Source organism: Podarcis raffonei, chromosome 15 (assembly GCF_027172205.1).
Source record: "Podarcis raffonei isolate rPodRaf1 chromosome 15, rPodRaf1.pri, whole genome shotgun sequence".
NCBI classification, from domain to species: domain Eukaryota; kingdom Metazoa; phylum Chordata; class Lepidosauria; order Squamata; family Lacertidae; genus Podarcis; species Podarcis raffonei.
The window spans coordinates 31,824,256-31,848,282 of NC_070616.1; the positions used below are offsets into that span (position 1 = coordinate 31,824,256).

Sequence of the window (24,027 nt, forward strand, 5' to 3'; positions counted from 1 at the left end):
CGAAAGGTCGGCGGTTCGAATCCCCACGGCGGGGTGCGCTCCCGTTGCTCGGTCCCAGCGCCTGCCAACCTAGCAGTTCGAAAGCACCCCCAGGTGCAAGTAGATAAATAGGGACCGCTTTCTAGCGGGAAGGTAAACGGCGTTTCCGTGTGCTGCGCTGGCTCGCCAGATGCAGCTTTGTCACGCTGGCCACGTGACCCGGAAGTGTCTCCGGACAGCGCTGGCCCCTGGCCTCTTAAGTGAGATGGGCGCACAACCCCAGAGTCGGACACGACTGGCCCGTACGGGGAGGGGTACCTTTATCTTTACCTATAGACTAATATGTGGTCTAGAGTATCATGGTGGTTTTGTTTTGTTTCAATATAAAAATCGTATGAATTCATGAGGATCCATGCCTCGGATCCATGTTTTTGTGGTGCTGCAGCGCGGCAAAGCGTTGGATCCACCTTTTTTATACTCCAGTCTGTAGGCATGCCTTCCAGATGTGATTTGACACTGCATTTGTTGGAGTTATTTTTTTTTGAAGTGGAGGATCCATGAGGATCCGTGTAACCCAGTCCCGTAAAAGTGCAAAGGATTTCTGAGCTTGTTCCTTCTCCCTTCTTCCTTCCTATATTTAAGCACATCCTTATGTCATCCGCACATGCGGAACCTGGGAATCACCTAGCCCTACTCAGAGGTAGGTTCAGAGCACAAGCTTGTGCATGCCTACTCGGAAGTAACTCCCATTAACGGGGAACGACCTCCCCCATCCCGGTGAGCGTAGGATTACAGCCTAAACGGCGGATTTCCCCCCACCCCCAACCGGTCTTTGCAGGCATGCTAAAATGGAAGGTTTGGGCACTGATATCAATTGTGGAAGCATCCGCAGCAGACGGTGCTCGCTCTAGATCTATGCAGAGAACCCGGCGCTGCGATGGCATCCCGGATGCGTGGGGGGGGGACAACGCACGGAAGATTTCTCATTGGACGCCGAGAAAGCGGAGAAGGACCCATTAGATTGAACTACAGCTCCCAGATTGCTCTCCGCGGCCACTCAAGGCTGTGTAAAAGTGACACAACCCTCCTGTTATGCAAAGCAAAGGAAGGCTCAGAACTACGTTTCCCAGAGGGCACCGGCTGTGTACAAAGATGTCCCTGGCCTTGGACAGGGGAGCTGTTTGCACAGAACAGAACGACAGAGACTGACAGGTGTGCGGACACCTGGATGAGGTCTGTTTGGAGAGCCTCCGGAGGTAAGTTTGGACCTGGAGAAAGAGGGGCTGTAAATAACGGGGGCTCGGTTTGCATAGTATCAGGTTCTGAGGGCGGAAAACTGACGGGTCTTTTCGTTTTCAGTTTTGGATGGAAGCAAAATCAGGTTGTGGCTCAGGCAGGGCGCGGGCGCGGGTTTTACGCATTACAGAGCTGTGCTAGAGAATCTTGTGCATATGCGTGGTGGAATATATACTCTGTTCGTTTTCGTACTGGTGATTACAGACCCTCTAAGTGTCCCTATTTTCCAGGGACATCGCTGATTTACAGAAGCTGTCCCAGTTTCTGGTTTGATCCCGGAATGCCCCACTTTTCCTTAGGATGTCCCTATTTTCATTGGAGAAATGTTGGTGGGTTATCCAAAGTTATCCGACCCCCGAGCCATCTGAAGGCAATTCTGTATTTTTTAAAAATGTTTAATGTTTTATTATGTTTTTATATATGTTCAAAGCTGCCCAGAGTGGCTAGGGAAACCCAGTAAGATGTGTGGGGTATAAATAGTAAAATTATCATTTTGGAATGAGATGTCCCAATTTTCATCAGAGAAATGTTAAAGGGTATGTGATTATATATAAACCAATTTACCTGGGGATAAGCACCCCTGAACACAGTGAGCTTTACTTCTCAGTAAACACAGAAGTATATTGTTAGCTATAATCCAACTCAAGATTGATTGTGCCCCCTCTTTTTTAAAATAGTGGATGAAGTTAAAACAGTGCTGCAAAAAACTAATGGTATATCTTGTTGCACATGTGGACAATGAAAAATGATATCCATTTAGTACTGCTAAGAAAATACGATATGCTCCTTTTGTGAAATGGATGTATCAGATAAAGAAACTTAATAAAGATTTAACAAGTAAAATGCAAATGGTTGCAGGTTCAGTTTCCAGAATCTCCCAGCTAGGGCTGGAAGAGACCCTTGCCTGAAAGAACTGAGAGCTGCTGCCAGTCGGTGCCGACAATATTGGGTTTCCATTCTTCCTAAGTATCTTTGTTATACCTGAATACTATGCAAGAGAAGCTACTTAAACAAGTGATAAACCTTGCAGATCTAGGCACCACAACTTCTAAAATTTCATTCTTCTGTGACACAGATTCACTGCTGGTTTTCAGACTGTGCTGTAGGAAACTATAGGATTTCTCAAAAACTTTAAAGGATTTTTTTCAATAAGGAAGATCAGTAATAAGAGGCAAGCTTCCCTGAAAGGCTCCAACAACCTGCCACCATAAGAAAATCTTAAGTGTTGGGGTGTGTGTGTGTGTGTGTGTGTGACTATTTTGCTCACACAAGTTTATGGTGAAACCCAATAGGCCCTGTAAATACCGTGAGCTCTAATTTGCATCCCAGAATGTATTTCAGTCTCCTCTACAATATTTTTGGGGACCTGGGGCTCCATAGCAGACAAGTTGATGCTGTAGAGATTTCCTAAATGTTAAGAAAGGCTGAAAACCACTGGTATATTCCAGGAGGGGTACAATTCAATAGGGTCTCACCAAAAGCTGAACTGTTGGAATGCTAAGAGTTGAATGCATATATGCTTGTATGCAGAACTGGGATTTTAATCCACTTTTTTGTGATGACTCTGAGATGACGGATGGGTTGGTATTCCTGTTTAACATGGAACTAAATATTGGCCTGTGTATTTCCTCTGTCCATGGATTGAAATGTTTTCAGGAGAGCATCGGTGCAAGTACATGTTTACTCAGAAGTCCAGCTGAGTTCAAATGGGTCTTATTCGCTGAGGCAGCAGCGCTATGCAGCCTTGACAGAAAGTGCTGTTGACTTCGACCGCTTAGTACTTGAGTTAATATTGGCTTTTATTTATTTTCTACAAAGGGGATGCAACCGAATAATGCAGAGGCTATATATGTGCATGTGTTTTCTCCAGACTGGAAACATCGTAGGATTGCAAGCCACCTGATTATTAATTTCCGTTTTTACAAATATTTACCACAGCTTTCAAAATAAAAGGGCAACGTAGTTCTCAGGTTTGGCTTGTTGGCACGGGGTGGAGGAATAAATATTTCAACAGGGCGAACCATATGCATGTGTGTTTTAAGACAACCTGCAAAAAAGAGCACAGCAAACGAGCCACACATTGCGATGCTCTTAATTTTTATTTTCATTTGTCAAAACAGGTCTGTGAGAGACTGAGCAGGGGCGTCTCCATAGCACCGCTGCATTCCCCCCCCCCCCTCTGAGGAGCTTCCCGCTTCCGTCTCCTCCTCCATTACTGCGCTTGCTCTTTACCTCGGGGAAAGGAGTGGAGGGGTGAGAATCCGCGGAAGGGCGCATGCGCGTTTCCGTCATACCCAAGCCGGCCGTCTCGCTCCTTGTAATCCGGAGAGGGGGGCGGGAGGGGTGCCCGGTGCGCCGCGCCTGCGCAGTGGCTTCCCGGTCGGCGCTGCCCAAGGAGCTTGTTATTCAGCTCAGTCAGCCTTTTCTGGCGGCCGGGGCAGCTGCTTGTCAATTGCCTGGGTCGGGTCAGCCGCCGCCGCCACGGACTCCGAGCACCCTAGGCCGGCAAGTATCGAAGACCCCGTATATATGTCTGTGTGTGTGTGGCTTGCGACACACCTTTACCCTCCTCCGCCTCCCCTCCTAATTCCCTCTTCTGGGGCTCCCCGCTCCCCGGTCCCTCTTTTCCTAGTTGCAAGCCTATATTGGGGACCCTCGATCCGGTTCCTCCATGCCTGCCTCCTACCCACCCAGCAATATCCTCCTACCATTTCCCTTTTGGGCAACCTCACACCTTTTTCCTATTCATAATTTTAATCATAATAATTTTATTATTTATACCCTGCCCCTCTGGAGTATAATAAATTACCTTGTTCTCAGAAACACTCTAATAATTGCATGCAATTGTGACTCTTCTTTTCGCTTGCTTTAATAACATAATACCACCCTTTTTATTTGTGCTCGCCATCCCATCTCTTCTCCCTGGTCTGCAATACATAACCTCAGATCTTTCCCCATATATAAACCTTACACTCCTCCTCCAGTTTGTTGCTCTGGCACCTTCTCTCTGTTTGCTCTGACAGGCATCCTTCTGTCTTTTTCTGTTTTGGAGGACCACAAAACACACACTCTTCAAACCTTTTGTTTCGATTCCCTTGTACACGCAAACCCTTTAAATCTTGCATCTGTCCCTGCAATTCAGCACCGCTGCACCCAGTTCTCCTTGTCTGCTGTGCATGAGCTGCCCCTTTTCTCTCTTACTAATTTAGCTTCAACGCTGGACTCTTACCCTCTTTTTGCATCATCCCCACACTCCATTCCCATCTTTTTCTGGGTGTTTCTGAGATCAATTCTCTGTTGAAGTGTGCAGCTTTATTTTCTCATGAAATGACCTAAATTGCCATTTTGAGGTGGAGCGGCTGTTCCTTGGCAGGCAGGTGCTAAAGGTGGAAGATGGGGTGCATATCACTGCTGATTGTTTTATGATTTTCTGAAACTAGCACCTGTTTGTATATATTGTCTAATTTATAAGCCCCACCCTCCACCACATGGTTCCAGAGTGGCCTATTTGCCCTGTGTGAAATCTAAGCTTCTGACAGCAGCCATGAGACTGAGTGCAATCCTAACCATATATACTCAGAAGTAAGTTCTGTTGAAATCAGTGGGACTTACTCCCAGGTAAGTGTGGCTAGGATTTTAGTTTAAGTATCGCCACAGCCACAAATTTGCTACATGGGCTGTGTTCTCTCAGCCCATCATGGCTAATATGGGAAAAATAATACTAATGTACAAGACAGGGCCAATGTAAGGATTACTAAGAAACTTTCTCCAGGTTTTTTTAAAGTATGATATGAATGCTCACTATTATCATTAAATTGAAGTGTAGCTTTAATATTGTAGGTCGTGTTGTGTACATTATTTTAACTGGAGCACTCGGCAACTTGCTAGGAACAGCACAAATTCTTTTTTGGCAAGAGGATGAATGGATAGTGAGATCAACACAGTAATTTTGTTCTCAAGTAGGATGATTCAGTGAGCTGTGCTTGCATATTGTAGTCCCTAGGGTGGTCTTAGGCAGTATTTCATATACCAGAGATGGACAAACACTTGTTTCAGACTGAATAGCTTTTGTTAGGAAGAGTTAATGCCCATTAGTGAGGACCTGTGAGACCCTATAATACATAATTATGCTTTGCATCTAACTATCAAAGCTCCTTGCAGTGATGAGAAAGTAGTGCCATCCTTGTTTAAAATATGAACAAGCTGGGGCTTAATTTGGAAGGGATTTTAGTTGCCATTCAATATGTGCGTATTCAGAACTATGCTCACTAAACTTCATGAAATTGCTGTATATGTATGGGACGCTAAGGCCAAATTAATACTGCTCATTTTAAACCAGTTTGAAATGGATGTAATGAACCCAGATTCTCCAGTGGGGTTGTGGGAACAGTAGTTTTATGAGAATGAAAATCTTATTTGCTAACAGATTCTTTGTACCTTCACAGAACTATGCTTCCCATGGGCTCTGGATGGGAGCCTTCAGCTAACTGTGTGTAAAACTGATATCAGTCTGTAGTAGTGCAGACATACCCTAAAGAGAAACTTTCTAATGACATAGAGGTTCTATGTCTAATTGTTCACTTTGGAGTGACTGCGCCATTAGTGTGGTCTAACTAGTCTAAACCTGTGCTGAGCAAATGAGACACAAAGAAAACACATACACACATTCTGCTCTGAACAGGAACGTGTGCTTTCCTGACACTCCTTCTAATTACCTTTTGCTGAATGCTGGAGGCAAAATGTGTATATGAAGGCATATATTAATACGGAACTTGAGAATCCAGTGCAAGACTAGGAACAATATGATTTTGTTCAAGATGAGTCACAAATAGTTTCTTTATAAATGCCAGTTGTTTGCTTTTCTATTTTCTTTATCTACAAACATTGCTAAGTAGAATGATTTCACTGATAGAGATCACGTTAGTTGTGATTTTAAAAAAGGTATAACTTGCTAGAATGGTGGCTCTTATTTACTTGAACTACAATGGAAATAACATTTCACACAGAGCTGATCTGACTCTTTAGGTAATTCCTGAATTGATGGCATTTCCAGTGATTTCAGAAGCCTGGTAGTTTTTCATTATGCCAAACCACACAAACTATAGTTTGAAAACAATGTTTTCTGATGCTAGCTTCCCAGCCAACCCCAAAAGATAGTTTGTCAATTCAGACACCACCCTAAAATACATTTGACAAAGCATTGTTAACCATGTTTGGATGCCTGATTTCAGCCTTAGTCTAAATATTAAAAAATGGATTTACTCACAGTTAGCCCAGATTACATTTCCAGTGGTGCTCTTCTGTCCGCTCCCCCCCACCTTGATTCCCTGTCTGCTGTCTAAATGTAGATTGTAGATTACTTGGGGCAGAGGGCTTTCTTTTTTTCTTTACACCATTTTGTCAAGTGAGATGTACAGTGAGCATGCTGTGTGAAGAAGCAGCACAAGGAGCGTACAACAAATTAGGACCTTACATTTTATTCAAATTTCATGCGCACTAGAATCAATTGCTTAGCCATTTTGAATATGGAAGACTTTTATTTCCTTTTAAGTGTTCGCTAATTACAGACATCCGTTTATCATTTGTTGGCTTCAGGTTTATTTTCCTCAAGGAGCCTTTTCCGTTGTGTAATGGGATCGCTATACGCTTTGCCACCTTCTGCACTCACAATAAATATTCTTTGTTGGTTAGGTTTGCTCACTATTTTAGTCTTAAAAGTGCAAGGACATCTATGAAGCATTGCTTTGTTTTATATTATGTGTGTAATTTCATAGCTGAGAAAGCGGAGATCAGAATAAGTATGTGAAATACACTTTTCAGGGTGTGTCTGTTTTGTGACTCTTTACTTACCTGCCTCATTGGAACATATGTATTATTTTTTGGGTTAAGGGAAAGAGTGATGTAGAGATAAAGGGAGATTTGGAGAGTTGGGTTAAAGGACGCAAATGGTTTGGACTGGTTTAGCATGTGGAGGAGGGAACTGCATTAGTTCCCCACCTATGATGGAAACCACCTCCTGTAATTCTGTCAACATGCTTCACCTCACCTCACCCCACACCCAAACCACAACAGCTGAATGCTTGGGCAGTGTGTGAATGCCCAATTACTTGTGGTTGTTACGGCAGCTGGAATGTTTTGCAGAATCTTTGACATTATTACTTGAGTGTAGGTTGCAAGCAGCAAAGTTAGAAATTATCTCAGAACTTCATACAAACCAGAGATCTCATTATTACTGATATAGTCTTGGGCATTGGAACACTTTTAAAAATCTGTTATTCACTGCAGCTGAGAATGATTCAAATGAATGCAACTGTTTTATTTATAATCCATCACAAATGCGTTTTGTTTCTTCAGTAATGGCAATCTCTGCTTTTCTCTCTCCTATAAGGCTCGACCAGTTTTCCACCTCTTCACAATGAGACAGTTCTGGCTTCACTTCTTCCCTTCACCCTGTAGTTGATAGTTCTAGATGTGGAGGCAATGCTGGAGTAGAGATGGCAGACAGTGTCAAGATCTTCCTTAATGATCTCATCAGGGTAAGTGTTCCCTTTTCATTATGGCCATCTATTTTTAAAGTGTGTTTATAGGCTAAAATTTGATTCCAAGTATTTCCAGTTGGATATTAAGATTTGTGGGTTCTAGTTTTCTAAGGTGCCAAGCGAGCCTCTTTCTCTCAGGCAGCAGAAGCAAGGAGAGGGCTCAGACCCTCCATGGCTATTTCCATCTGGAGTTGCATTTTTGGTGGGCAATAAATGTGATAGTAGAGTAAAATCGTTCTTAAAGCAAATTTCCTTGGGGTCTGATTATGAAGGGCTATGCGAGCTGATAATAGGATTGTTCATACAGCCATGGTATGGTGCTATAAGATTAGGCTATCTGGTGTACCCTTTACCCTTCTTACACGCTCTACTTATTTAGCTCCTGGTTTGTGGCAAGCCATACGTCTGAACTGGAAAACTGGTTTACACTTGCCCTCAGAATTTGATTGTGGAAACCTGGCTTGAAAATTAAGAGCAAACCGCAGTGTAATACCCAATGTAATACACAGTGTAATATACCCCTCCAGATATTGCTGGTCTCCAACTCCCATCTCTAACCTTGTGGAAGATGGGCGGGCATGAATTTGAGGCTTCATTTTGCTTTTTCCAATCTTGTCTCCAATTATGATTCCATTTACCTTGTTGCGCAAGTATCTTTGGTTCCTTTCTACTTGATTCAATCAGCTTTCCCATCTTCCTCTATACCACTGCCATACTCCGACTGTTTTCTATTCTTTCTAGGTTTTTTTTGTGTCTGTACTCTTATTTCACACTTTGCAACAACCAAATGTGCTTCACACTGACCTTCCCGAATTTCATCTTGATATAGTTATCTCTGTGCAGCATTCTGCTACCAGTATTAACCCCCTTGCCAGCTATTTTGATCTCATTTAACCACTCCTCCGTTGGTTTTTTGTTTCGTTTTTTGCATCCAGTCTATGTTTTCTGCTCTTATTTGGGAACTTCTAGAGGCAGCGTTTTGTATGCCATAAGAGTTCTGAACTGTAACACTTTACACAAGTTTGGGGGTGTTGATCCCAAAGCCAGCTGTTGATGGTTCAGGTATAGTGGTATCTCAGGTTAAGTACTTAATTCGTTCCGGAGGTCTGTTCTTAACCTGAAACTGTTCTTAACCTGAAGCAACACTTTAGCTAATGGGGCCTCCTGCTGCTGCTGCGCCACCGGAGCACGATTTCTGTTCTCATCCTAAAGCGAAGTTCTTAACCCGAAGTACTATTTCTGGGTTAGCGGAGTCTGTAACCTGAAGTGTGTGTAACCTGAGGTATCACTGTATTGCCTAGGTTGATTCTGCTAAACTAATACAACTACCTTTGCAGGAAAACAAGAACTAACTCTAAACCCCTTTGCATAGGATGTACCTCTTGAGCGGCTTCCTAGTTTGGCACTACCATTCCCATTGGCAGGGAGATTTAGAAATGCTCATTAATAGCTCTTCATGGTTCTGTCACAGCTTATCTTTTACCCCTCATTTTCCATCAAGCCCTTTCTTTCATCCTCTGCTCTTTATTCATTCTACAATCCTTTATTCTTAAAACCAGCTCTACCTCTTACTCTTGGAACTCCTTCCCAGACAATGCCCACAATACTGTTTCAGTTTCTAGCCACAGATCTGTTCTTAATAGCAGATTCTTTTCTCTCACAGTCCTAAGCATTCTAGATTTTTTACCCCCCCCTCCTTTGTTGCTTTCCCTACCCTCTCACATCACGGTCTTGCAACCCAATCATGTGCATCTTTTCTCAAAAGGAAGGCCTACCTAATTTAATCAGACTTAGGACTCAGCTACATTAGTAAAGAAAAAATGTTTTATATGTGTTATAACACTGTGCAGTCTGGCCCGCCACAAGGTCTGAGGGACGGTGAACTGGCCCCCTCCTTAAAAAGTTTGCTGACCCCTGGACTACACAAATCTTTGAAGGAGTAATAGTTTGCCAAAAGAGAAAACAAACTACCCTCTGATGTCATTTTCTCTGAGTCCCTGGAACATTTAATCATTTTATTCTAGGTCAATGGGTAGCTAATACTAGATGTTGCTCATGGATTGATCTTTGGCTAAAATTGAGAGTGCTGGAGCTCCTGCTTGGCTAGAAAGCCATTGGCAGACACCCTGGCTTGTCTTCTGAGGAAATATTAGAAGGAAAAAGAAAATGTAATGCAAGTATCTGAGTTGTCCCAAACACTTGAGCTGTGGTTTGCCATATAGTACAATGGACTATGTGTGTACGTTGATTCCATTATTGCAGTATGCAGCTGTAAGATTTGGCATTAGGCTTGTCATACAGCATCCTGAAAACAAAATCTGTCTTACGTTGTCATGTTTCTAGACCTGTAGCTTGGAAAATAAGTTCAAAAATGTGTAGATAATGTTTGACTGAAGTTTCAGAAATCCAGCAGGTGTTGCAATAGGCTTTCTAGTAGCTGGAGTTGCCTATTTATGTGTAAATTCTCATGGTTTAGTTGTCCCACTCCAAGTAGGTTTCCCTGAGTAAACCTTCATTTCAGACTCTTTCTTTCCTCTACTGGAATTTGGTCAATAAGATGGGAAGAGGGTATGGCTCATCTTTGAGCTGGCAGAACAAGTGAGTCTTCCTCTTTCTTCTTCCTAAATTCATCCCGTAGTTCATAAATCAGAGTTGTCACAAGGTTATTGATTAATCTGTAAAACTCACCTATTCAGTTTTCTTTCCACAGTTTCTCCAAAACTTACTGAATTTGGGCCTGATTACAGTCATACCTCGGAAGTTGAACGGAATCAGTTCCAGAAATCTGTTCGACTTCCAGAATGTTTGGAAACCAAGGCACAGCTTCTGATTGGCTGCAGGAAGCTCCTACAGCCAATCAGAAGCCGTGGAACCTGCACCGGACGTTCGGGTTCCAAAGAATGTTTGCAAACCGAAACAATCATTTCTGGGGTTGCGGCATTCGGGAGCCAAAACGTTCGAGTCGTAAGGCATTTGGCTTCCAAGGTATGACTGCATTTTGTCTCTCTCTCCCTCTTTGTATAGGGAATTAAAGACTCCATATGGGGGATCTGGACAATCTCCAAGTTGGATGCTCGAATCCAGCAGAAAAGGGAAGAGCAGCGAAAAAGAAGAGCAAGCAGTGTGCTTGCCCAGCGAAGAGCACAGAGTGAAGAGAGGAAGCAGGAGAAGTGAGTTCGGGAGGGTTTGGAGTTTGATCGCGCTCCCACTTTCAGTATACAAAGATAAGAAATATTTAACAAACCAAAGTAGGAATGCCTGGAAATATATAGCAGCACTGTGGGATATATAGAAGTTGGAACCATGTATTTTATACACGCAGATCCCACTTACCAAACACAATGTTTTCCATGGAGATCATTTGTTAGGTGAGTGTTTGCATAACGAGTCTGTGATTTCCATTATTTCCTATGGAAATATTTCTAAGCCCCCCTCGCCGCTTTTCCAGTGGTTTCTTCCTGAAGCGGCTGCAACCAAAGGAAAAAAAGCAATTTGCCCTATCTCTCCTGCTCTCCCCACCTTCATGGTGTTCTGGCTGTTCAGATAAGTGTATAGCGAGACTTGGGCATAATGAATGGATAAGTGAATTTTTGGGTAGTGAGTGTGTGGATAGAAGGACCTGTGTGTATTTCTAAACATGGTGGGCTTTTGGGAAAAGAGAATTAAAAAGTAGATTTATTATTCTACTCGGAAATGGGTGTTCTGGTGGTCTCCCAGCCACGGAACTGATCTGGTCCACATCTGCTCAGTTTCAGCATCAAAAGTTATCAAACCAACCACTAGGTTGTAGATAAGTGGGAATTTGACAAGAGTAATTTAAGGTATTTATTCTGGTTTTTTCCCTGGTTGAGAGAGACTTGGGCAGAATGTACATTCACATTGTCACTTGTCAGAAGCTCTCACACATTGCCCTTGTTTCTCTCTAGTGAGCCCCGGATAGTAAGCCGAATAGTTCAGTGTTGTGCGTGGAATGGCGGTGTATTCTGGGTTAGTATATTTTTGTTGTTTTAAACATCTGAACATCATTGAAATGATTGTGTACATGTTTGCTGGCTTGCATGCAGGAATCTTGCAAATCCGGGAGCAAACCAATAAGTGACTTAAATCTTCCGTGTTAGATTGGTTTGCCAATGTTTTACTATCTCAAATCAGATTTTATTTTTTCAGAGGGTTCCTGAAAAAGGGATTTGGATATGCGGCCTACTTAATTCTTCTGCTGCTTTGTTGCCAGTAATCATTGCCAGCTGCCTTCTGGCCTGCCCACAAAATGTCTATGAGCCACCGGAATGTCTAGACTTACATTTTTGGGGGAATCGTTGCCTTCATAAACCAGTCCTTTCATTTGTGAGCCTATTTCTCAAACCTCAAAAACTTCTGCACATTCAGATCTAGAAGTGGTCTTGGGCAGAACACCACTGAACTGAATTGTGTGTTAGAACCAGCTCAGTCTTCTGACCTTGTGGTTAGTATAATGGATGTTCACAGCCTTGTTACAATATTATTTATTGTGGGTTTTAAATTTCCATTTAGAGTGTGTCTTGGCTGGTGAAGTTTTAGTATGGAAGCACTAAAAAGGAACCCATCTAATATGGATTTTGGCTGTATTTAGAGGAAAAGTCAGAACGCTACCCCTGGTGCTCTTTGTTTTAATAGAGCTTCTAGCTCTTTCTCTGCTGTGTGCATGCAGACATATTAAAGTGCATAGGCAATGCAAGCTTAAGTGATCAGGGGGCAGAATTTGGGGACCATGGCAACAACCCCCCCCATGGAGTTGTAGTTCAGTAACTTCTGGAAGGCCAAAGGTTCCCTGCAACTTCCTTAACAACAACAAAAGAATTGTTCAATGTGCTTCAGATCCCAAAATTAGCCAATATGATTCCCTCCAGATGTTTAGCACTACAAGGTGCATCAGGCCCAGTCTGCATGGCCATTGACCAGAGATGATAGGAGAGTTGTAGTCTAAATCTGGATTGCACCAGATGAAATGTCTACTGTAGGTTCCATGTGTGGTTCTTCCTTGATAATTATGCTGTAGTGTTGATGGTCTAGCTTTATGCAACTCCATCTGCGTCCTTCATAATTCAGAGTGGATTACCATATGCCTGTAGAATTCCCAACGTCTGTCGCTTTATGCTGTTCCCCACATACATAGAGATGTAAGTGCAAGGGGTTACTTTCTGATAGTGTGTGCTAAGGTGCATGGGCAATACTTTGTGTGTGTCGTCTTGTGCACCTGTCTGAATGTGGAGAAGAATAATACACACCTGGAGGAAACTGTAGACTTTGAAAGGGTAAACTAATTTGCAAATATACCGTATTGGCCTGAATATAAGCTTCACTTTTTCCCCAAATTCCGACCGCTCAAAGTTAAAGTGTGGCTTAAATTTGCGACCTTACAAAAATTCGCGACCTTACAAAAATGATATCGCTGCTGAAACAGACATATGGTAAAACGGAACAAAAAAATGATTTCTTGCCGATTTACGAGCTTGAGACTGTTCATTTGCCATTTACAGGTGTGAGTGCTTGCGGAATTGTAGCAAATGAATAGCGATTTGTGATTTTAGCGATTGTACGATAACTTTTGCAGGCTTGCAAGACTGAAGGCTTAAATTGACACAGAGTTACAATTCTACCAACTGCAGCGATTTTTAGCCTGTAACCCAATTTTAAGGGAGCGGCTTATATTCGGGTATTGTCTTTTTTTCTCTCCCCCCACCCCGAATTTTAAAGGTGTGGCTTATTTGCGGGTGTGGCTTATATTCAGGCCAATACAGTACTGGAGATTTCGGAATTATGGCTAAATTGTAGAACGGAGCATGTCTGTACAAACATGTTAAACTGTACTGATTTCCTTCTTTGCTTCTTCTCCTTAGCTTAGTCTCCTCTTGTTCTATCAGGTATTTATACCTGTACTTCAGTCAGCCACAGCACAAATAATCGGTAAGTATTAGAAGTGCCTTTTATTATCTGCACCTGGTATGACAACTTTAACTGTTGACCACAGTAGTTCAGGCACTGGTGACTTCAATACTGAATCACTGCAATGCCCTCAGTGTGGGGCTTCCCTGGTGCTTGACCTAGAAACTTCAGCTGGTACAGAAGGCTGCAGCATGCTTGCTGATGGGAGTGAGACCCTATCAGCATATATCCTCTGCTCAGAGATCTGCTATGGTTGCCTACTGGTACCAGGCTTTCCTGTACAGTTCATTGGTGCCTGCTTAAAACATTCTTGTTTAGGCAAGCCTAGCCTGGCAAGTAAATGTTGATATGTTTTTGATCTGTTTTTTACTGTTAATTTTAGTTGCCTTTAAATGTTTTAAACTGTTTTATTGATAATTTTAACATTTCTTGTAAACCCATTGGAGGTTTCGCTACAGTCAAGTGGTGTATATAAATAAATTTCGTTAAATAAATAAAAAACTGCCAGGAGACAATTGCTTGCATCTTGGTTAGCCAGTCGTCAACTCATGGCAACATGAACCGTGTGCCCGAGGGACCTTGGACTTGTTTCAGCTACTAGCCCTGCATGCCAAACCTCTCTGGAAACTGATGGGAATCTTCAAAAATAATTTGGAACCTAGTATACAGGGGTCTGCCATTCAAAAGTGGGCTGGGTGGGAACTGCTAGCTTTTGCCATCTCCTTCAGTGCACCTAAAGTAGCTTTTTGGCTCCTGTCACAAGCCTTGTAGAATTCACAATACTTTGGTCCCAGACATTTGTGTGGCTGATTTTTGTATCTTTGTCTCTGGAAGGTGACCCCTCCTTACACGGTGATGTCTGGTCCTGGCTGGAATTTATCCTCACCTCCATCTTCAGTGCCCTTTGGGTTCTTCCCCTCTTTGTGCTGAGTAAAGTTGTCAATGCCATCTGGTTTCAGGTAGGTGACCTTGCCAGGAAGATGTTACTCCCTTTTGTGCAATGCTTGTCAATTGAGGATTTCAGTGCTTGTCTCACTAACACCAAAGTCTTGTACAGTCATACCGCGGGTTAAAGATGCTTCAGGTTGAGCGTTTTCAGGTTACGCTCCGTGGCGACCCAGAAGTAATGGAACACGTTATTTCCGGGTTTCGCCGCTCGTGCGTGTGCAGATGCTCAAAATGACGTCATGCGCATGCGCAGATGCGGTGAATCGCGACATGCGCACGTGCAGACGCGGGTTGCGTTCGCTTCAGGATGTGAACGGTGCTCTGGAACGGATCTTGTTCGAATCCAGAGGTACCACTGTACTAATTTATTCAGAAATAAGAACACTGTATTCAGTGGTGCGGTGCTTATTCTCTTGTAAATAAATTTAGGATTGTAGCTTAAGGGTGTATTTCATTTGGCTGGTGCATATCTATTTATATCTGTATATCCACACACACAGGGACGCGGGTGGCTCTGTGGGTTAAACCACAGAGCCTAGGACTTGCCAATCAGAAGGTCGGCGGTACGAATCCCCGCGACGGGGTGAGCTCCCGTTGCTCAGTCCCAGCTCCTGCCAACCTAGTAGTTTGAAAACACGTCAAAGTGCAAGTAGATAAATAGGTACCACTCCCGCGGGAAGGTAAACAGCGTTTCCGTGCGCTGCTCTGGTTCGTCAGAAGCGGCTTAGTCATGCAGGCCACATGACCCGGAAGCTGTACGCCGGCTCCCTCGGCCAATAAAGCGAGATGAGCGCCGCAACCCCAGAGTCGGCCACGAGTGGACCTAATGGTCAGGAGTCCCTTTACCTTTATTTTTATCCACACACACAAACTACACACACACACACACACACACACACACACACACACACACAATTGCACACTGCATGCAATCAGACACAGATATGCACACATACATCCAGTATTTTTAAGGCCGCGCCCCCCCCAAGTCTGCTGTCCCAGCTTGGTCCCCTTTCGGGGTGCATGTTGCAAATTCAGCAGTATGTAAAGTGAAAATGGATACATGTCTGATTATGTACCGATGATGTGCACCTCGTGATTGGTTGTGAGCAGCCTGGAGGAGGGTGGGATCTCATCAGTTTCCAAAGTGGAACAAAGTAAAGTGATGGTATTAAGGTAAAAGGTAAAGGTACCCCTGCCCGTACGGGCCAGTCTTGCCAGACTCTGGGGTTGTGCGCCCATCTCACTCAAGAGGCCGGGGGCCAGCGCTGTCCAAAGACACTTCCGGGTCACGTGGCCAGCGTGACATCGCTGCTCTGGTGAGCCAGAGCCACACACGGAAACGCCGTTTACCTTCCCGCTAGAAAGCGGTCCCTATTTATCTACTTACACCCGGGGGTGCTTTTGAACTGCTAGGTTGGCAGGCGCTGGGACCGAGCAACAGGAGCGCACCCCGCTGCGGGGATTCGAACCGCCGACCTTTCGGGCAAGCCCTAGGTGCTGAGGCTTTTACCCACAGCGCCACCCGCGATGTGATGGTATTAGGAGAAGTCTATTACTGCCCTTACTGCCACCTGTTTTGAGTGGTGTATTGAAAGCTTTCATATTTCATTTCATTTTTTAAGGATGGGAAACAGCACCTTGGAAGTTAAAGCAGCTGAGTTAAAATGCAGGACAGTAACAAATGCTACTGACTCTTACCTTAGGAAGAACTTGAATGAAATCCTTGGTTTTTTGATGAGATATTCTGTGTTTTCTTTTAAAACAAACAACTACAGATGTTTTACCCAAGATGGTTTATATTTACTATGCCTGTTTTTGTTCCTCGTACAAGCTGTATTGTGATGAGAGTGGTCCTAAGTAGTGAGAGGATTAAACCTTGTCTTAAGAAATCAGTTTTGCAAAAACATTTCCCTGTGTTTCAGGACATTGCTGATCTGGCTTTCGAGGTGTCGGGAAGAAAGCCCCAGCCTTTCCCCAGCGTCAGTAAAATCATTGCTGACATGCTGTTTAATCTCTTACTGCAAGCTCTTTTCCTCATCCAGGTAAGAGCGAGGAAGGCCTGGCATCTCTTAACAACAATCCAGTTACATAGTACCATCAGTATATGCAAATGTCTGGCAAATTTAAGACTAAATAGAACTTTTATTCTCAGTAATAGTGGAACTCACAGGTGGAGAATACTTTTGTTTTTATGAATCTTTTATTTGTAAAGGGAACATTTGTATGAGTTAATGCTTTATAGTCCCTTTAGAGCTGCACTGTATCTTTGTATTTTTGTCCTTCCAGGCTGTGAAGCTTTATGGTCTACATTTTTGATTCTTTGTTTCTTTTCTTTTTGTTAGATTTGCATCGTTGTTGTTGTTAATAAAATAAAATTAAAAAAATAGCAAGGAAGGCCTGGACTCTGGCTGCACAGACACTTAACAGAATAGTAAAGAATGGGACCTGAATATCACCTAGGCCTTGTACATCCACACTGTACATGTAAAGTATATTTATACCACTTTTCGCAGATCTGACTTCTCCCAAGCATCATGGGAACTGTAGTTCATCCCTCACAAATCTGACAGTTCCCAGGATTCGGAGTGGGCATGGGGGAAGGGAACCATATGCTTTAAATGAATAGTGTGGATGTGAGCTATGAGGAAACCTGGCATCAGTCAGGCTTTTAAGAGACCAAACTGTGCATTCAGACCATGAGGTACCTAAAGTAGAAAGCTGCTCAGGAAGCTGCATGCAGGTAAAATATTTCCAGAAGACTCAAGGGTGTGAACTGAGTACCTCCTGCCACGCCGCTGTAACGTCTTAAGAATCATTACTTAAGCAGCTGTTGCCTCGCAGGAATGATGGCAGGAATGATGGTTAAACTTTAGTGGTGCCCAAATGGGTGGCAATTAATGGATGAGAGAAGCAAAAGCTTCTAGTCCCTTCATTTTTTGCTTTTTGGGGGCTAAATGATGGCGCTTCTGTTGTGATTGGAAGGCACCTGCTTTGCAGATAATAATGCCTCTTTTTAAGTTGATTCCTTCTTGCCTTCTGCAGGGAATGATTGTAAGCCTGTTTCCCATTGATATCATTGGCCAGTTAATTAGCCTGCTTCATATGTCGCTGCTCTACTCACTGTACTGCTTTGAGTATCGTTGGTTTAACAAAGGTATGTGCTTCTCTTTGCTTCCTTATTCAAATAGCTGAGTTTTCTTTAAAGCTTTGGGCCGGTCCATACATATTTACCTTTCTTTTGCGTCTGGGGTCTCCGTGGCAATTGAGGGTGACTTGCCGTAGATTCTGGCGTATTAGGCGACTGGGCGTATAATCCCCCAAGACTTATACGCCCAGTCTTATACGCGGCAGCTTCGCTGGGCAGTGGTAGTGGGCGGCGGGCTCCGTGCCGGGAGGAAACTGTCGAATTCAAGCCAGCAGAGCCAGCGAAGCTCTGAGGAATTTGGCCACCCTCCAGGTGCCCGGCTTGAATCCTTGTTGACCTCCCCTGCCAGCGTCTCCCGGCAGGATCAAGGGAGGTCTCCAATCGGCGATTCTTCTCAACGTGAAGAAGAACACACCATTCCTCCCCCTCCTCTCCCAGGGAGGGGAAAGAGACAGACAGAAATATATTTACATGTCTTTATTTCTGTCGTTCCAGCAGTACAGAGAAAACATGTCTGTACCCTCACATCCCCAGCTGCAGAGAGAGAGTAACTCCACCCATGTACTTCCAGTACAGGGTCATGTGCCACTCTGAGCTAACATCCGGCACTCAGTGCACTGAATAGACCGTCCCTGGTTCCCACGGTACATTCCAATAACATCCTCTTCCTGTTTACCATTCCAGCCACCTGGAGCTCGCTTCTGCATTGCTCCTTTTTCGTAACATCCTCCCCCAAAAGAATCAATGCGTGTTGCAGCAAGCAAAGCGTGATCCAGAGAAGAAAACAAACAGTTGTTATACACATAACACTCCCCTGTTGTTTCAGTTCCACCCTTGGAACTCCCCGCCACTGGTTTCCCCAGTGTACCTCTCTGGTTGTTTGGTTTCCAAGGAATGAGTGCATCTGCATTACCTTGGCTAGCAACTCTCTGTCGTGTCTTTGTCTCTGACTTAGACACAGCTCCAACCTGTCCTCGGTTGTTTACAACAGCAACACATGCAACAGCTAAGTTAGCAAACTCTTTTGAGCACTTCTTGGGTGGTTGACCCTTTGTAACTCTCTCAGACCTACGTATGAGGTGCTGATCCTCTCTGCTCACTGGTCCAGTCTCAGGACTCTTTGGAGAACCAGTTCCAATAGTAAACAGTGGTTCATCCTTCACTTGTGAAGGCCTATCCATTGTGTGAGACTTCCTCTCAATGACTGTGACAACTGTGCTCTGCGAGCTATCACTGTCACTCTCAGTACCACTGTAATCTGTAAAATCATTATCATCTGAATCGTCCTCAGTGGGAAATGTGTGTACTCTCTCCTGTTCAGTGGTAGTGGGCGGCGGGCTCCGTGCCGGGAGGAAACTGCCCAGCGATGCTAAGCCGGCTTTGCTGGGCGGCTTCCTCCCAGCGCAGAGCCCGCCGGCCACTGCCGCTGCCTAGCGAACCCATACCCGGCGTATAAGATGACCCCTGACTTTTTAGAGGATTTTCTGTGGTTAAAAAGTCGTCTTATACACCGGAATCTACGGTAAATGGAAGGGTCTCAGCACCAGCCGTCGAGATTTATGACACTGTCATGGGAGCTTTTAGCGCAATCCACCCATCCCATGTGCTTAATGGATATAAATGTTACCACCACAGATGAGATCTTGATCATCTATGAACTGTCCCTCTGGAGGTGTGTCTAGGATGTTGGGGTCAGGTCAAGGTCAGGTTCATTTCTCTGCTGCTCTGCAGAGCAGATTGGGAAATACCTTGAGAATGTTGCAGTATTTCAGTCTAATCTACTTCACTGGGTTATTGTGAGTTTCTTAAAATGTCACTCTGAACTTTATGGAGGAATGCAGTGTGTGTGTGTGTGTGTACACTTATCCAGAACTAATTCCCGCAAATTCAGTGAGACGCATTCCTTAGTAAGCGTGCCCCAGCTGTGTGCTGGCAAAAGACCATACCACAATGTATGACCCAAGTTTTTGGCATCTTTGTGAAACTCCCATTTGTTGCAAAACACTGTGAGTTCAACTGCACAAGTTTGCAAATGGCATTTGAGGGACTTCCGCCCTTTTGATGTTGTTGCAGAGAGATCTTGGAATGTGAAATCCAGTATCTATGTGTCTTTGCCTTCTTTTAACCACTTTGTGATTGGCTTTTGTCATGTCAGGAATTGAAATGCATCAACGATTATCCAACATTGAAAGAAACTGGCCTTATTACTTTGGATTTGGCTTACCACTGGCCTTCCTCACTGCAATGCAGTCTTCTTACATTATCAGGTGATTTGTTCGGATATATTTTCTTTGGATATTACAGCAGGCAAATGTAGAATCAAATGTACACAAGATAAAGCAGTGGAACAGGAAGGGAAGGTGTGGGGTTAAAACAGCCACCCCCGACCTGGTGCCCTCAAGATACTTTTGAATCCAACTTGCATCATACATTACTATTGACTATGCCAGCAGGGTCTGATGGGAGTGGTAGTTCAATAACTATCTAGGGGGCATCAGTTTGGGGGAAACTGTGATGAGTGCAACTAATATTAAGTGAATGATAAGAAAACAGGATAGATGGTACTGGTGTGGGGCAGGGAGATAAGTTGTAAAGACATTTTTTGAGTCTAGGGCAGGCATCCCCAAACTCGGCCCTCCAGCTGTTTTGGGACTGCAATTCCCATCATCCCTGACCACCTGTGTCCCTCGAGTAGGATTAGTGCCTCTTAATTGTTATCTCAAATTAGTGTTGGTGAATATTGAGTGTGGGAAAAGATCTTGATCACTGACCAATGTTATTGTTGGATTTCTTAACATTAAAAAGGGCTGCAGCAAAACGTTGCAAGGAAAATGATTAGACTTGCTTGTGCGATAAGAATTTGCCCTGAATTTGCGTTTGCATTTCTCTTGCCTCTGCTACCCAATTCTGCAATGTGGATATATACTTGTGTTCAACTTGCACGATGTTATCTGCTCGTAGGTCGACTTTCACAGATCTACAGAGATACCCTTAGCAGTAGTTCTGTAAACATTGCTGCTGTATCTTGTGCCAATAGGCACACGTGTGTGAACAGAAACCATCTCATAATAAGAATGCTCTGATTAATTTCTTATTTCTTTTCCAGTGGCTGTCTGTTCTCCATTCTTTTTCCTCTGTTTATCATCAGCGCCAATGAAGCAAAGACACCAGGGAAAGCATAGTATGTATTCTCTCTTCCTGTATGAAATGATGGAAAAGAAGTCTACCAGTTGGCTATGAAATCTGTTCAATTCTTCACGCTGCTTACTGCTTCTTGCCATCTTTGTGATTTAGTTTAACCCTCTGTTGGTGAACTAGATAACTTTGGGAGCCCTGACGGCAAGTTTAACATTCTCTGTATTCCTGATGCGCAGTGTGGGGTCTGCTTGCTATTTGACCAGCAGAAACTGGAGTGTTGAGTGGAGAGAAAGTCAAAAGAGGCATTTATCTTCTGTGTAGAGTAACCGGGACAGAGTTAAGATTCCCAAAATGACTACAGGTGCCACTTGCGGAGACGACTTTTGTGGAATGCTGAGACTTGAATCTCAATAAAGCAAATTACATGTTGCTGAAGACACTATCCTATCTGATGCATACTGTAGTGTATACAGTTGCTCCGAACTGTGCTCAGCTACAAAGATATTTAAACCCTGAATGTCCTACAGTCTGCTTATAAAGTACTTCAGTTACGGCTGCATGAAATGCCCTTAGGCTGTGTTATGGCCCTTAGAGTGCACACACATAGGCATATTTTGTATGTTTTGTGTTGTGAACTGCCTTGTGATCTTCAGATGAAGGACAGTATGCAAATTAATTAATTACCGTAGATAGTTTTGAAAGTGTTACTTTTAGACTGCTTGGAAGTAGGGCTGCAGAAAGTTACTCGCAAAAGGAGCATGTGCACCTGCGTATAAGATTTCTGAGCCTAAACAATTGCACTCAAAAGACAGAATTTCAGTGCTAGGTCCCCTTAGAACAGGGCTGAGAAACCTTTTTTTTTTTTTCAGCTGAGGGCTGCATTCCCTTAGGGCCAGTTTTCCAGAGGCCACATGCCAGAGACAAAAGTGGGTGGAACAAAGTATGTGATTCTTACTTTTGCGCAGCGGAGCTTCATTCCAGCTATGCAAAATAAGAGAGGATTATATGCATGTATATGTACACGCAAACATGCACTCTCTCTCCAGGCAAGCAAGAGAAATCATCAGTCCAAGGACACATGTCAGGCATGCAAACTAGAGCATGCCCACTAGAGTGTGGGCCAGGGCGAGTGAGGGGTGTGGCTTAGGGAGGGAGTGGCCTGAAGCGAAGCACATGAATTGTGCTCTGTTTTTTCATTAACTGATGCAAGGCAGAACTTGTGTAGTGAAAGGTCAAAGTGCTCCGATCTTATTTTGGACCAGAAAGCCTTTGGCTGGGAGCTAACAGCCATTTCCCCCCCTCTTGTGTTCCAGCCACTTCCAGCTGCGCCTCTTTTCCTTGGTGGTCTTCCTCAGCAACAGACTCTTTCACAAGACGGTTTACCTTCAGTCTAGCCTGAGCAACTCTGCTTCAGCCGATCGACTTCAGCCCTCTCCACACTCATCACCTGCCAGACAAAAGGCTGCTTTGGCGCACTGAACCATAACCAAAGCAGAGGGGGGGGGGCGGGAAGAGTAACTGTTCCTGGCTGCTGTATACATGGTCCTTTGGTGCAGGGGAGGGCAGTCAGTGTTCTGCCAAGGGGCTTGCGCATCCTCCTCCCCCCTCCCATCATTCTTGTGAGCCCCAGTTGAACACCAGCTCTGTGTCACACTGAGCGTGTGGAGTAAAATATTGGGGTGGGGGAGGGAAGGGAGCAGTAGAGCCTGGGTTTTTTAAACACCTTTTGTGAGTTTTTCAAAAGCAAGGTTCTTTGCTTGTTTTCACAGCATGCAATGAACCTGTGTCTATACTGGTTGGTGTTTTTTTGTTCGTTTCTTTTGTTTTTGATACTTCTCCACCTGACCCTGTGCCATTTCCCCCTCCTGATGAATGATTTTTTTGTAATGCATATTTTGTCGTAGCTTTGTGATAACGCTGATGGGGTCTTTACGGTGAACCGCACCAGGAGTGTTTGGGTTTTCTCAATGATCGTAGTTCTTTGTAATAGCATATAACTCAGGTCAGGATTTTGTAATCCCTGTTGTGCTGAAATGAAAAGTGGATCATGTAGTTCTAGGTTCAAGATCAAGACGCAGAGTAGGAGGATTCCGCCCTCTTTTTTTTCTTTTTTGGTATTTGGTGACATCTGTACAGTTCTTTCTGCCAACTGACACACTTTGGTAGTGTCACTTTAAAGGACCTTGATGAGTGCCACTCAAACTGTTTTATGCTGGAAGGGATCTGCTTTGGTGGATGAAACAAATTCCTAACCTTAACAGCAGAATGTATGGATTATTATTTTTTTAAACCTACATCCTTGGAGCTCCCCCACCCCCCCAAAACTCCTTCTGAACTTTCAAAGGGAAAATATGAAAAGTGTACGGGTAAGTTCAGGCACTGAAATGGAAACATGTTAAATCTGTGGCTGGGGTTGTAAAAATTGCAGTGTAATATTTTGTTAATGGAAAGAGGTAGATGTGTGTAAAAATTAGTGTCTTTATAGATCCTGGTGGTGTTTGATGGCAAAAACCACAATGGCAGTTCCAAAGGATATCCACAAAAAACAAGAGAACTCTTTTTTCCTACAGCACTTCTGTACAGGGTTTCAAGAGGTGTCACCTATCTTGTTAAATCTAGGTATGGTGGGTGTGCATTTGCAGCAAAAAGACTTCCAAGTCACGGTGAAGAGGCCTCCAGCTCATATGCAGCCTGCCTGATCTGCAATTGTTGTCCCAGCCAAGTCAGAATGATGTATGCTGAAGAGCTCCTGTGTGGTTGTAGTTGCAGCTGAAACTAACTGCTAGTCAGCTCAGGATATGTGATATTTGTATGTATCCGTCTGTCTGTGTGTACATATGTAACTGTGTATACACAAAGGAAGCGCAAATGATCCTGATTTTAGACAGTATTTCTCATGCATGTCAAGACTTCTGTAGGGCCGAAAACTATGAAATTCAAAAAAAGCCCTTTGGTTTTTGCAGAACTGAGGTCAGTCTACAGATAAACCTTTTCTCTAGTATTTTCACACTGAAATATTAAATTAAAATGCAAAAAAAACTCAACAACCTTACACGA

The 24,027-nt window shown here is 43.8% G+C and overlaps 1 protein-coding gene across 1 annotated transcript; it reads left to right on the top strand.

Moving 5' to 3' along the window:
- The first annotated feature begins 1,081 nt into the window (after positions 1-1,081).
- Positions 1,082-23,285, top strand: EI24 (EI24 autophagy associated transmembrane protein). Its single transcript, XM_053367353.1, has 11 exons — positions 1,082-1,235; positions 7,664-7,811; positions 10,839-10,984; positions 11,741-11,801; positions 13,691-13,757; positions 14,571-14,695; positions 16,610-16,729; positions 17,730-17,841; positions 19,988-20,099; positions 20,939-21,013; positions 22,284-23,285. The coding sequence occupies exons 2-11, from the start codon at positions 7,770-7,772 to the stop codon at positions 22,447-22,449; spliced, it is 1,026 nt and encodes a 341-aa protein (XP_053223328.1). The 5' UTR covers positions 1,082-1,235; positions 7,664-7,769; the 3' UTR covers positions 22,450-23,285.
- Positions 23,286-24,027: the final 742 nt, after the last annotated feature.

Coding starts and splice junctions, on each gene's coding strand:
- EI24 (XM_053367353.1), top strand. CDS start 7,770: ATGGCAGACAGTGTCAAGATCTTCCTTAATGATCTCATCAGG. Junction 14,696..16,609: donor TCAATGCCATCTGGTTTCAG/GTAGGTGACCTT, acceptor CCTGTGTTTCAG/GACATTGCTGATCTGGCTTT. Junction 21,014..22,283: donor AAGACACCAGGGAAAGCATA/GTATGTATTCTC, acceptor CTTGTGTTCCAG/CCACTTCCAGCTGCGCCTCT.